The sequence below is a fragment of the Centropristis striata genome, chromosome 23, assembly GCF_030273125.1.
Source record: "Centropristis striata isolate RG_2023a ecotype Rhode Island chromosome 23, C.striata_1.0, whole genome shotgun sequence".
Taxonomy (NCBI): domain Eukaryota; kingdom Metazoa; phylum Chordata; class Actinopteri; order Perciformes; family Serranidae; genus Centropristis; species Centropristis striata.
Genome location: NC_081539.1, coordinates 15,549,074 through 15,564,021, shown reverse-complemented (window position 1 = coordinate 15,564,021; position 14,948 = coordinate 15,549,074). Strand labels below are relative to the sequence as shown.

Sequence of the window (14,948 nt, the reverse complement as noted above, 5' to 3'; positions counted from 1 at the left end):
GTGTCCCAAACCCAAACAATTAAGCTCTGTCAGACATTCTACTGACAACAATGCTCCCCAGTGTTGTCTGTATCCTTAGCTAAACTGTATTAAGTCTGAACATGCGGATGCCAATATCTGAAAACAGCAACAGCTTGGGTGATCTAAATGAGATCATTTTTAATCAATAATATATTAAAGAGAGATGCTGATAATATTAACTTGGAAACAAGTTGTGCATTCCTGTTACAAGGACACATTTTTGGCGTGTGTGTGTGTGTGAGATAAATGCCATTACTCAGTATGATCTGGTCTGCTCTACTGTTCTTTGTCATAGACTTTAGATTAGAGCTTTCCCAGACAACACTGACGTGTCAACAGGGAGCATTTTATAGAGAAGAAAAGGAAACTCCACCTAAAGTCGCCCATGCCTTATATTCTGTATAATAGCGCTCTCTATTGCCTGTAATTCCAGTCTAACAAACTAACAAACCCTGTTGGCAGGCCAAGCCTGCAATCAAGCCTCAGAACATTGTCACTATATCACCGCAAGGTTGGTTCCGTGCCTCCTTTTCAGCCAAATATGTGTTGTGTTGTCTGCGTTTTTGTCTCTTTTTTTCTTAGCTGTCTGAGGTATTCAGCCAACGATTAAATAAAAAAACATCAGCAGGACATCTCACGGACAGTTCCCATGATGCAATGTCTTCCTCTTAGGCAATACTGAAAACAAGTGATATTAAAGAAAAGTACAGATACCCCATTGTGCTTCCAAGGAAGTGATTTAGGTGATGACTGTGTGAAAGTGGGGATTTAGCAGCTGTTGATCTTTGGCCAGAGCTGAATCTAGAATTAATTCAGCTGACAGGGTATACTGTACTGAACTTTGTTTCAATTAAATTACAGCAGCGATTTCAATCATTTCAAAATACAGCCATTTAGAGGCAGATATTTCAGTTTGTACTTTGTAGTCAAGCCTGTTACAATAAATCAGCTTTCTGAGAGCATACAGATGACAAACCATGCATTTTAAGAGCACCTCACTGCTTATCTTTAAAGCTTTTTCAATTCACTTTCCAGGCAGAAAAGCAGGAGCTGTTTCAAAGAAACAAGATGTGGTTGGACATAAAATGTTTGGCTCAAATACAAGCATTTGTGGCAGGAAATATTATCAAAATATAAAAGCAAAAAAAATACAGAAGTGTTCTGCTTTCCACTTGCAGCTATTTCAACTCAAAAATTAAAGCACACTGTTTAAGCCTAAATTGTTAACCTCTAAATGCATTATGGTAAATTGCACTAGGTGTGTGTCTCTGTCAACAAATAAGGATTTAAAGCTCTACAGTAACACCAGACTGTGGCCAACAGAGGAAATGACTGCCCTCACTGTCATCGTAACCCCTGACAAGAGCACTGCATGACATAAACCAGATTAAATTAGTTCTCATTTCTTTCTGCATTATAGTTGTTTTTGTAGGGCACAATAAATAAGCTATTCCTTATTCGAAGTGACGTGTGACGAGACAAAATCGTTTCCCGGCCCGATGCTGGTGACATCATGCCACATCCTAAGGCTGAAGTGCCTGTGGTTTGACATGTGTAATTGAAAACACAGGCTTATTCTGCAGATGCGCTACACGGCTTGTGTGTTATGGAAATGGTGTGTTTTATCAATCATGGTGACTTTAAAACGTCACCCAAAAATAGGATCTATTTTAGGTGTGGACAGAGGAAATAACATCAGGCTAAACAACCAGTACATTAGGTTTTCTCGTCCCTTGGGTATCCATCCCTCAAAATTGGTAACTACTAAATAACAAACACATGGAGTTCTCACTTAGGTAGCAACAATGGTATTTCTTTTCGGCGAAAAGGAATGTCTGCAGGTCTGGCTTTTAGGTATCAAAGTGTTTCTTCTTTGCCAAAGCTGCTTGTACCATTAAAATTCAAATGCAGTTTTAAGTTGGAAAATCATTAAAAGTAACCGTCGGTCGGGTAGCACGTATGTTTAGCTGAGGGCTGAGAAATAAATGGATGGCAGAGTTACTAAAAGAGCCAGCTTTATCTTACGTCATTGCTAACCCACCATTCAACTGCAATGTATTACGTTAAGTGAAGATTTAGGAGTTAAAGAAATGTATAGATCTAAAATGACGACATGAATTGATTTTTGTGACTGTTTATCATTGTTATATAAATTCAATCTCATACAAAGTTTACAGAAGAAGTCTTTACGCAGATCTCCGTCCTTCAGCTGCCAGTATGCTTCATCAGAATGTCTTTTTCCTTCTTTACAAAACTATCTCTTTCATACAATAAAGTGCAATATCATGAATGCCTTCCAGGAGGGATTGTCTGAGAACGTGTAATGTTGTCACTGTATTTAAAGATAGCAGGTGCAGCCGCCTAGAGTAGCTACAAACGCATTTGATTTCTAACATGGTCAGACAACACAAACTACTAAGTTTATATAGACATTTTTTTAATCAGAATATATCACATGTGAAAGTAGTTGCTTGTATTGACTAATATGCAGAGATTTATCACCTAAATCTGCAGCTCTCCTGGATTTATGAAGCTTTATAGAGAGTTTCAAGTCATTGTTTGGCTGCCCGCCTCAAACTTTACTCCTTTTGGTTCAGCCTCACCATTCGCACAGTGTGGTTTTCTGCAGGTAGCTGTTTTCACTGGAAAAGCGTCAGAAGTCCACTGTCAAGCACCAAACAGCAGAAAGAATCATTTATTAGCAGGTAAAGAGCCAGGTATATCCCTCAGGATTTGGGAGAGAACCAAAAAACAGAGCCTGAAGATAATCTTGGACTTCCATCTGCAGTGCGGCCAGAAACAAAACTAAATAAGGAAATAATAATGTTGCTCCAAAACTGCTGGATGCTAAAATAAGAAGCTGTTAGCCATATCAACAACAAAAATCACCTACTGGCTGTTTAATAATTGCATTATTCTTTTTGAACGACTCCATGTCCATTTGATGAAGTCCAGAGCAGTAGCCATGTCTTATTTCACAGCTGTATTAAATGCACTGTTAGTGAGATTAACACCTTCCTGGTTCCAGATGTGACCCAATGCCTCAATCCCAGCACTATTTGAATGTGATTATTTTTCATTGAGGTCAACAGCTAATCCAAGAAATTAAAAAAAAGAAGCAGTGCCAGAGTTTAAGTAACCTTTCCAGTACACAAGAACATGGAATGTGCCCTTTCATTTCTTGCAAAATGAATGTGAATGACTTGGAGGAATGTTATGCAGATCTCTGTGGACAGAGATAAGCTCTGTTTCTGCTCTGATTAGGCCGGTTTGGTGTCCAAAATCTCTGCTTCCACACTGACCTCTTCAAAAAGTTTCTGTCTTGCCTTTGCTGTTGTTAAAAAAATAAGACTTGTTCCTTCATTCCTCTGTGCTTAGGTAGGACCTTTCATTTACTTTAATTTACCATTGGAGGTAGCCAAATTATGTCAGCATTAACAATACATACCAACTGAATACTTGTGTTTATTATTAGACTCTTTCTCATGCAACCTGGCTCACATTTTTCTTTTATAGAAATCAGTCACCAGAAAGAAAAGGGTGCATGTTACATTTAGTAATACAATGAGGGGTTTCAGCTGTACAACATGGCAGTTTGCATTACTGCTGATATATATTGGCACAGCTCAAAGGCTAAGGCTCATCCTGGGCTTCTGTTACACTCAGCACATTTAAACAATTTCATACCACTCTCCATGTACCCTGATAGTGAAGTCCCTTTATTATTTCAGTTCACTGACTTGATTAATAGTTTGAATTTGCATTTCATATGATGAGTTCTGACTTTAAAGAATGGTGCTCATCCTCAGGCAGATCTCTAGGTTCAGGCATGGCACATTAGGCTACTTTCAAAAATGGCAGGATTAAATTAAGCATTCCTGTGGAATCCTTGCAAGTATATATTAGGTCTGATTCGGTTGTGAGCAATCATTTTTCTTCCCCCAGTCTCATAGTTTCATGTTTTACCTGGAGATTAAAGGCAGGATTAGATGCAAGAACAAAGGAATGTGGGCTATTAACTGAACTACTTGCACTTTCCTTTGCCCGACACCTTTTGTGAACACTGTTTAGTTGGATGACCAATAGAGAGAACAGGAGTTTCGTATTCACCGCCCAGGACTGTCTCGTCAAAGAGGAAAGATCCTGTTATCCTCTTGCTCAAGGCCCGGGCACATTCCCATGATACCGCTTTCCGTTCTGCAAGAAATGCTTACTTAAGCTTAGTCCCTGCCAGTGAGTCAGAACTTTCGCTCACTGAAGTGTGAAAGTTTACCTAGACGGCTAGTCCCATGTGGTACAGAGAGAGAGTGAGGGAGAAAGACCATTTGGCGTCCATGCCTTTCTTGGAGAAGAGTTACAGCAGCACTGTATGAGCTGCATTCCTCTCCTCCTGTGGGCTGTTCATACAGTACTGACATGAGAGCTGGCTGTGTTTACTCTGAACACTCATCCTCCAAAACCTTGGCCGTCTGAAGACCTCTCCTTTTAAGTGTTGCTAACCTCGCTCTTAATTATATTTCATTATGAGTGTGATTGAATTTTTTTTAAAGCCCATCAAGGGCCTGGAAGGTATATTTGCACTTCTCTTAACCTCAAATAGGTATTATTTTCTCTCCTAAGGGACTCATTTTAACAATGAAGCATAACTACCAGAAAATAATATAAATCTTCATGAAAAGGGCAAATATTATGGCTGCACAATTATTCAAAATGTTGTCAAAATTGCAATATGGAAAATATCATTCTGAAATGTATTTTAGGTATATTTTAATATAAAAATATATTGTTTGTTCGAGATCGTCACCCAATATCACACCATGATCATTTTAATATATTTTTCAATGAAAAGGAGAATAATCGTCCAAAATTACTTGGTAAACCAATTGGCTGACAAGGCCAACCAATGCCCAAAAAACTCTTGACACACAGTATTTTTAGATATGCAAAAAAACATGCTATAAGACTAAGAATGGTGTAAAGTATTGGTGAAAATCAGTTTCAAATAATCTGCTACTTTTGAAGACTTAAAGTAAGAACCATAGATGTTGCATTTACCAGTTTTTCTCAGAACAATGTGCCAAACTGATAAGTGTAAGTGATAGAAAGCCCAATCAAATTCTGGATTTAAAGCAGACTGTTCACAACCCCCAGTTTAACATTATATAAAAAAAGGATGACCTTGGCTTGGCAAAGAATTGGTGCATCGTAATTCTTTACTATGTACTTTGTGTTGTATTTGAAGACAAAAACCCAATGTCCAGCCAAGTTTCCAGCCATAGTTCACATGAGGCGACTGTAAATCCTAAGGGTTTTTTTTCCCATGAGGAGTTGACTATGGAAAAGCCATGAAAGAAATTTGCAGATGTGTTTAAATTAAAACAAAGCAAGTTTAAATGGAGGAAATAACCATGTCTGTCTCATCTCTTTTAAATCAAAGGTGGTTTGCATCCCCAGGCTGTACTTAACTGGGAGCTTGCTTGTTGGGATGCACTCGTGTGGCCTGCATATTTACGACCAGAGGAAAGTGTTTGGTTCCAGAAGGTCAGGGCAGAGTCACGAAGGGTAATTGGTGTGAACTGTCAGTCTGTTTCTCCAGTCAGTGTTTCTGTTTTTACAAGAATGTGCAAACACATAGGCAAAAGCACAGCTATTAATAGCTTGTGTTTCGGAAATTAAGTCATACTAACAGAATAAAGCAGCGATCACAACATGAAGCTCATAACTTGCTTTCATTGCACACATACAAACAAAGCTACTGGGTATGATTTTTTTATTTAATAGAGACATAAAAATGATCATAGTTCATTCCAATGAGAAATACAAAACATGTGTCCCAGCTGTAATCACAGCTTTATAAAACAGAGATTTTTCCTGGAGTTTTACAAGTATTGCCAAGAAATCCTAGCAGGAAATGCTTAAGAGACAAGTATCTGTCAGAACTGCTTGCCGGACGGTCGAATATGATCATAGGGGATGTGTCTGACCATTTCTGTAACTCTCAGAAACTAACAATCCACCATTGTGACTGACCAGCTGTACTGAGGTTAGAAAGTAAGCTGTGTTTGATCCTCTTGCTCAAGCTTTTATTCTTTATGCAACTATTTGTGGGACTTTTCCTGTCACTATGAATGGCTTCCAGGAAAGACTGTGTGTAAGTGTTCGATGTAATCGCCAAAATATCAATAATATTTATATTAAAAAAAACTTTTTCCTTAGCTTTGACCAAGATTTGCTTTGCACAGCAAAAAAGGAGAAAAAAAGGATCTGATTTGATTTATAACGTATCTTTTTGCCAGACGTATTGCTCTTCAAGCATGCACATATATTAAGCATACCTAATTGTCTGAAAATGTGTTTCCCAGATGTGAGATGCTGGAGATACTAGCCCTTGCACTATGCGTCATGCACTTCCATGATCCAAGAACAAGAACATGGACACACCTGTGGCTCACAAAAGGCATCCCCTGCCTCTGTGTGCTGCTTAATTTGAAACGCAGGTTGTTCTGAAAGTGCCCAGTTTTTCGCTATCTGTAACCTGATGTTGTTAGGTTCGAGGCAGACAGGGAACTATTTCCAACCTGTAACAGAACCTCTGTGTCAGAGGAGTACTGGAAAGGCTATTAGAGCGACAGGGCCACAGGCTAGACTGGGATGAGAGAATGGCTAAGTCACACTGACAGGAAATGGATGGAAAAGAACTGCAAGGAGGCTGCTCGTAATGTACTTCAGTGTGGATGAGTGGGTGGGAGCTGGGTCATTTTGATTTCGCTGACAAATAATGATTTATAATAGGACCTAGGCTCTTGTATGCGCCTCAGGCTTTGTTTAGTTTACTGCTCCAATTCATGTCAAACTTTTTCAGCGTCCGCAGAGCACTGATTGGCCATTACCGTAAATTGGTTTTAGATGGCCTTTTTATATGGATTTATCTATTGTATGACCACTCAGTGGTGGTCAGGGGGTTTTGTCCCACATTAAACGTGACACTGAATCTTTATCACACAATGATATCTGCTGTGCAGTCAATGAATTAAATAATCAATCAAAAAAACACACTAAAAAAACCCAAAAAATAACAATGAAGGCATTTAATCTTTGTATTCCAGCTTCTTAACTAGGGCAGAGTGCACTTTTCGGCTCTTTATAAGCCCCTGCTGTGCTCTTTTATACTTCCAACTCTACTTGCCAATATCCAATAAATCATTTACAAGGGTTTAGTGGAATATAGTGCTGTATATTAAATAGAAGGCAGATTGGAGCATGAATCATGAAAGGCAAGATTAGTATTCAAGTGGTCCTATAAGACCATATTAATATGTTGTTAACTTTTTGTTAGCCTTAGTGCAGAACAACATTTTGCACATTTTGAAATTCTCTTTTGGAAGTTGAAAAGCAGAAGTAAAATACTTCCACTTCATGCAATCTTAGAGTTTGATGGACCGGATCTAGAGATCCAGAGACGTCCTTCATTGGCTCACAATCATATATTGCGGCCTTTCTAATCAAGGCTACCTCCAGTCGGTTTTCCAAAAGATAATAAAACAAGTACAATCTGGCTTAGTGGGTGTAGTCTGCCTCTCTTCAGCCTAAGATGAGGCTATGCGCTAATTTGTATTTGGTTTAACCTTTACCCAAACCTCAAACTTCAGCTCTCATGGCCACTGGAAATGTCCTGGAGGTTTGTGGGAGTTCTTTCGACACAAGAAGAAAGAAATTATTGAGTCCACATTTAAAAATATGCTTCTGTTTTTGAATCAAATCAAAACTACAGTAGAAGATCCTAATTTGAGATGTAGGTTTAGATGTTAAACCAAATAGCTTTACCAGTTTGTTGACATAGGTCTGAGGTTTACAAGGGACTTCGTTCATAGAATGGGGAATCTCAATACTTATATATAAGCGTCAAACGCTAGACATATTTCTGTGGATTTCCTTCAATGGAAACCAAGTATTTGGTTTAAACTAACAACTTTCAGCCACAATTTTCAGCTGCAAGGGTATATCCGCACATCCCTATAATTTGGTCGCCAAAAACTATGTGATGACTTTATAAGTCTCATAAGTAAGGTTGTGATGTATGTCTTTCTTTTTCAGAGAAATTGCTCGTCTTAACTGTTGCAACAGAGGAGACAGATGGCTTCCTCCGCTTTATGCAGTCTGCAAACTATTTCAAGTACACTGTGAAGGTAAGATTGTCTTCTCATATTCTAAAATCATACCCAGAAATGTGCAGCTTGTCCCGGCTAATGAGCGCTACACACACTCACGCACACAGCAGCCAAATGTTTTCAACACACTTCCCGAGATTGATTAGGCCTGTTAAGGGAAACAATGAAGTGCAGCAAGCTGCAAAAACATCCATCTTAAAGGGATACTCCTCAATGTGGGTCCAGAATTCCCCTCTGAAACCAGCTATTTTTTTTTTTTACTGTGAGGTCAGAGTTAGTGCATCGACTGAAGCTGTTTATATTCCATCGCCTGCAGACAACCAGGCAGACATTGCTGGCCTTTTTGGGCCCCAAAGTAGGGCTGTGAAAATGGTTTAAATGACTTTCAAATATTCCCTCATAAAAAAACAGCTAGGTTTAAGAGATTACAATATACATTTTTGAACAGTAGAGACATAACTACTTGTAAAAGCATAATTATTTAAAAATAAAAATGTCATAACAAAATAATGTCTGAAAGCATTAAACTTATTTTGAAGAACTTTATCATGCCTGTTTCTAATCTATTTTCACAGACTATTGAAAATTTTAGAGCTAAGCTACTGTTTCATTCATTGCTCTTTGGAGCAACATTGATTGCTTAACTTCTAACTTGATCTAGATCCCAAATGGATATTATTTTTTTTATATTCAACAGTCTCTTTTTTTACACTATTCAAATTAGGGATGGGAATAATTCATCCATGATGGATTAATGGTTGTTAAAAATTTGGAAAATAATTTTAAAAATGAATTGATCTTTAACATTCTAGACAATCGAGTTGGCAGATTTCTTCCAAACGCCAATCCCTAATTCAAATATGTGTGTGTGTGTGTGTGTGTGTGTGTGTATATGAATTTAGAATATTCATCGGCAGCCCAAGAAGTGTCTAAATGTTGTTTTAATGTGTCTCTAGGCCTGATGAGTGCACACTTAATACAGCAAACCCAATGAGACTAAATGAACAAACCAGTAATAACAGGGATTTGATAATGTGTCTGCTCTGGTGTTACTTCAGTAAATAATTTAGCCCTTGTGGATTATCAATATGAAGCTTCCTCAAACTTTAAGACTCACACTCTTATCAACATCCCCCTCTGCAGCTGTGTGCTTTTCTTTCCATTCAGTTGTTTTCACCAACCAGTGAGATTGTGTGGAAGTTTATTTTGGCAGCACTTGGCATTCTAGCCACAATGACGGGTGAAAAGGGTAACATAATTGCCCTTTTTCCCAAAGCAGCTTCTTGACATACTATATATGCATTTTATAGATATTATACTCTGCCATATTGCAGGAAAGTTATTGGAAATCTCTTATGAATTTGAAGAAAAATGAAATACTTCCCTCCTGGTTTTGAGCAATAAAAAAAAGACTGAAATACTTTGGAAGATATTTTTACATTGCTGCTGGGCTGCCTTCAGGTGAATTTTGGTGTCAAGCCAGCTCATGCTGGGGTCTACAACTTTATGTGTTCTGTCTCAGGTGTTGGGAATGGGAGACACATGGAAGGGTGGTGATGTGGGTCGTTCCATCGGTGGAGGGCAAAAAGTCAGACTACTGAAGGAGGCCATGGAGGCGGTGGCTGACCAGGAGGATCTTGTTGTCCTTACCGTGGATAGGTATGTTGGCGAACAAAGACATTTTTGGCATTTTGTGTTTTATTTAGCTTCACATGCAGTATGATTTTACCATTTTTGGTGGCAACTTCAGACCAATGCTACCTCTCTTTGTATTCTGGCTTCAGTAGCAAATATAAATCAAAGCCTATGAGCTCAGTGATCTTGATTATTTGAATATCTTCCCTGAAATATTCCCAAGAGACTTACGGTAGGGAAGTGAAGTCCCTCATTCTGATTCCATATGTTTGCAGACAACAAGTATAATAAAGAAAGAAGATTTTCTCTGCTTACTTTTGTGTGTTACTCTTCTTAGATATTAATCTTCACTCCGATTTGCCTTTGATTTAAAACATCAAACATTTCCATAACAACAAAAGGATGCAAATCACCTTTAATTGCTGTGCAGATGTATAAATTAGAAATTAAAACTCATTTTCACAATCACAGACTGTAATAATTGCCTCCTCGATGATAAATGTTTCTGCACATTGATGTATCTCTGAACCGCCCTCCACTCATTCATATAAAAGGCATTATTACAGAGCATCAGCAAATATACGAGGAGAGTAAATTTCACACGCAGGTAGATGAATAATGAGTCTTCAAAGCCCATGGAAAGTTTTTAACGGAGTTAATGTGAGTGGTTTAGAATAATAACAGCTTTGCAGGCCATATTTCCTCCAAATGGAGCAGAAGATGATGATACTTGCACCATGTCACATGAATAAAGCAAGCTATAATTGCTGTGCAAACTTGTCACACCCTTGAAACAGGTAATTGGACTGTTTTCTTCATCTTTTAGAGGAAAAGATTGTAGTGTAATAAAATGCATCTGTACCTCACAGAGGATTATGAGACATTCAAATGTATTTTAAAATCTATAATCTTGCTAGCTGTTTTGACAGTGTCCTATATGTAATTCACTCACTGAAACGTAAGTGAAATTCAGATTCACTCACTGTGTTGTAAGGCTTCTGAGTGTGGGCTGAAATTACCTCAATGAAAAGAAAATGACTGCATGCCATTCAAAAGCCATACACCTCAAATACAGACTACAAGTGCCATTCACAGCCAGAATGTTTTTAGTCGCTCTATGCACATTTGGAATTGGCAGAACTTTGTATACTGAAGTATGTATCCCTACATACCGAAGGGACTTATGGGCTTTAAAATGGAAAATATAACCAGTAAGTTGCTTTGTTTATAAACACCACACCTTTGGAATGCCAGTATGAACAAGTGGTGGTTCCCACTCATAAATTGATGAGGTACAGTTATGGAAAAAATTATTAGAGCATTGTTTTCTTCAATTTCTTGTTCATTTTAATGCCTGGTACAACTAAAGGTTCTGCTAAATGACAATGTAAGGGTACATTTGTTTGGACAAATATAATGATAACAACAAAAATAGCTCATAAGAGTTTAATTTAAGAGCCGATATATATGGTTTTCTTGAAAATAATCAAAATCATTATCAAGAAAACCATGAGAACTAGCTAGATATCAGCTCTTAAATTAAACTTTTGTTGTTATCATTATAATTGTCCAAACAAATGTACCTTTAGTTGTACCAGGCATTAAAATGAACAAGATATTAGAGAAAACAAGGGTGGTCAAATCATTTTTTCCATGACTGTATGTTTTCTCCCACTGGTGCACACTTTCATTTATATTTGCCTGTTTGGTTAGTCAGAATATGCTTAAAGCCACTTCATCCATGGTTGAAACCAAATAGATGATGACAAACACTATAAAAACATACCATGGAATGCATTGTACATGACTAAACGTGTTCCTAAACATTGCATTTTAGTGTCAACATCTTTAAAAAAAGACATATCAGTGTCTTTTCAAAGAAGTTGACACTAAATTTCAAAATTCAGCAGGACATCCAACATACCTTTAAAAACACAATCCTTGTTTCTGTCCTGCTGGCTATTGATGGAATTCACCTGGTAACTCTAGTTAGAGGAGTCGGTAACGCTTTATAATAAGCTCCTTAATAACCATTAATTAACAAGTAATAAGGCATTGTTCTCGCTTTAGATCCGGTAGTTGCAAAAAGCAAAGTTACCTTATAGTTAACTTATAATAGATGAGCAATAAAGTATATTTTAATATCAATAAGCAAACAAAATAAGATTAATAAAGGCATGGGGCGTCCCGGTGGCTCACACTGGTAGAGCGCTTACCATTAAGGCTGAGTCCTTGCTGCGGCGGAGCCGGGTTCGAATCCGGCCTGAGCTCCCTTTGCCGCATGTCTTCCCCTCTATCATCCCCCTTTCTATCTATCACTTTCAATAAAGCAAAAAAAAAAAAAAGCCAAAAAAATAATCTTTAAAAAAAAAAAAAAAAGATTAATAAAGGCATGGCAAAGACATAATGGGTGGGTCATGGGTGTTTGTAATGCCATTTTATATAAGCTTATAAACACACAATAATGTTAATAAGCATCTTGTAAGGACTTACAAGGGCCTTATTACTTGTTAATTAATGGTTATTACAAGGACCTTAATATAAAGCGTTACCGAGGAGTCTTCTCTCTGTTGGATAATATTTTTGGCAACATCTACAGAGAGGAGAAAGAACAGCAGTTCACACCTAGGCCATGTAAGCCTTAAATAAATTATCTTTTAAATAACTTTTTAAACATTGTCATGAATGTTTTGTCGATTTTTTTTATACTGCAGTAACGACTATGATTGATGACCTAACAAGGGACAGAGGGTACTTGTATGAACATGTGTCAGCCAGATGTGGATACACACAGAGCACACAGGCTGCCTCACCTGCTGGAGACTTCTCTTCCTCTCATTAAATGCTTGACTGAGGTGGTTCAGGGTGTCTTTCCCTTTTCCTGACACTTTATATAGATTGTATGAATATAGCAAAGGATTTTTTTAGGGATCGGTCAAGTTTAGACGAGTGTGTACAGAACACAGACTCAAGTACAGAGTCACATGCAGGGGATTAGCACGTGGGCGGTGTTTTATAGTCAGTGACTATGTGGAAATGGTGTCACCAAAATGAATCAGCTCTTTTACTGTTATGACTTCACACCGAGTTCAATCGCCAGAAACACTAGGAGTTTCCACATACTAAAATATCTGCCCTTTGAATAACAGCCTGCTTTTAAACAAGTCACCACCAGGCCTATTTAAAGACCTAGGGCACTTTCCCCATGTCTGTCACAGAACTTTGTTAGTATTGTGTGTTAATGTCTTATATACCTGTCAGTACAGTCGAGAAATGCTTGGCTATAGAATTGCTCACTCGTGAAGAATGCTCAATGTTTACATTTAGATTTATATCTACCTTAAGCAAGTCGGAACCAACCCAGGCTATGGTCATATGCAAGATAAAACTCACACTAAAATACTGTCAGCTGCCCCTAAAGGGGAAAAAAAAGTTTGATAGTGATCTGTTGTATTTTATCTTCACTCCTTCCTTCTAGCTATGATCTTATCTTTGCCGGGGGACCAGAAGAAATTCTCAGGAAGTTCCAGCAAGCCAATCACAAAGTGCTTTTTGCCGCAGAGGGACTGATATGGCCAGATAAGCGGCTAGCTGATAAGTACCCCTCAGTCCGCAGTGGCAAGCGCTACCTCAACTCTGGAGGTGGGTTCCAAAAAATTCTAAATATGATCAAAATGCTGAAATGTTTTGACCTGTTGAATATCCATCTGGACAGGATGAATAAACCAATAGTTATATGTTTGGCTCAATAATGAGTAATGCAAAAAAATAAATGAATTAATAGAAAAATTTTGATTATATGTACATTTTAAGAAAACTAAAAGCACCATGTCATTTTTGTTATATGCAGAGCAATTTTATGTTGGGGTAGACTAGTGTTTAGACAACTTTGGTGTAAACCCATAACTTCTATGTGTGTGCAACACATTCCTCCAGTAGCTGTCGAGGTTTGAAGACCTGCAGGCCTGGTTGGAATTCAGGGGGATGAGCAGCAGCTCTGTGGTAGCGGTCTAAAGGATGGTGGAGCAACTTCAAGCAATGACAGAAGACTAGAATTAGAAAACAAACATTAAAAAACACAGGACTTTCATTATCTCTTGATGTAGAAAGGAAGTATATTTGTGTAAACTGGCTCCTTGACGTTCTTCCTGTCCAAATGGACACGACGTGACAGAAGCCTGTTCATGTAAATATTGAAAAACTGCAAACTTTGCTTCTTGTAAACCACTTTTTTCGTGGTCACTCTTCTCAAGTTTGCATTGGCAGGCATGTACATTACATATGGGGATCATTTTGGGCATATGCCTTGTGATATTAAATACACAAAAGATGCTGAATGAGAAAAAAACTACCAAATAAGTGTGGACATTTTAAACAAAAGAAACCATCACATTATGTTCTCATCCGTAATCCACACGACATGGCCAGCTGCATCCTGCCAGTTGCTCAGGACACTGAATTACTGCTTTCCCTGTGGTCATCAGCCTGGTCTGACCTCCCATATTGGAGTCTAGCTGTCTAAGATCAGAGTCTCTCTGATCAGAGACTGTTTTTAGCGTTCATTGTCATTGACATGACATGTGGATTTGTCTTGGTCCCCAGAATGTGCCACAGTTTGTTTAAAATTGCAGGTTTTGTTTGTGTTCCTACGGTTACCGCCCAAGTGACCATCGGGGAAAGTTTTATAGCATCTGGACACACACTTCTGTGCCAAAGAGTGAATGGTATTTCTATGACAGAATCTGCACAAGGCAAACTTATAATGGTTCAAACTATAGGGATCTTGATCAAGTTAGAAGTTAAGCAATCAATGTTGCTACAAAGAGCAATGAATGAAACAGTAGCTTAGCTCTAAAATGTTTAATAGTCTGTGAAAATAGATTAGAAACAGGCATGATAAAGTTCTGTTGTTGCATGTTATATGCTTTCTTTCTTTCTCTCTTTCTTTCTTTCTTTTTTTCTTTCTGCAAAACAGTGAAATATTACAATGGGTCAAAAAGGCATGTACCTCCCAGCAGTCTCCGGAATTTTAAAGCCATAATTTTCTGGATCAGCTACCGTGAATATGATTTGCATAAAACAGCATGATTTATTTGAACTTTTCTCACATCTGCTATTTAGATT

General features: G+C 38.0%; 1 protein-coding gene and 1 long non-coding RNA gene across 4 annotated transcripts in view; one reads left to right on the top strand and one right to left on the bottom strand.

Annotated features, from left to right (window-relative positions):
- LOC131961690 (uncharacterized) overlaps positions 1–14,948 on the bottom strand; it is a 252,713-nt gene that overhangs the window by 71,267 nt on the left and 166,498 nt on the right. The window lies entirely within an intron of this gene.
- The window catches only part of plod2 (procollagen-lysine, 2-oxoglutarate 5-dioxygenase 2), a 32,294-nt gene that overhangs the window by 2,942 nt on the left and 14,404 nt on the right, over positions 1–14,948 (top strand). For both annotated transcript variants that reach the window (XM_059326531.1, XM_059326530.1), the window contains exons 2-4: positions 8,116–8,207; positions 9,712–9,848; positions 13,303–13,466. In XM_059326531.1, coding sequence (XP_059182514.1) covers positions 8,116–8,207; positions 9,712–9,848; positions 13,303–13,466 — 393 coding nt within the window. The remainder of the gene's footprint in view (positions 1–8,115; positions 8,208–9,711; positions 9,849–13,302; positions 13,467–14,948) is intronic.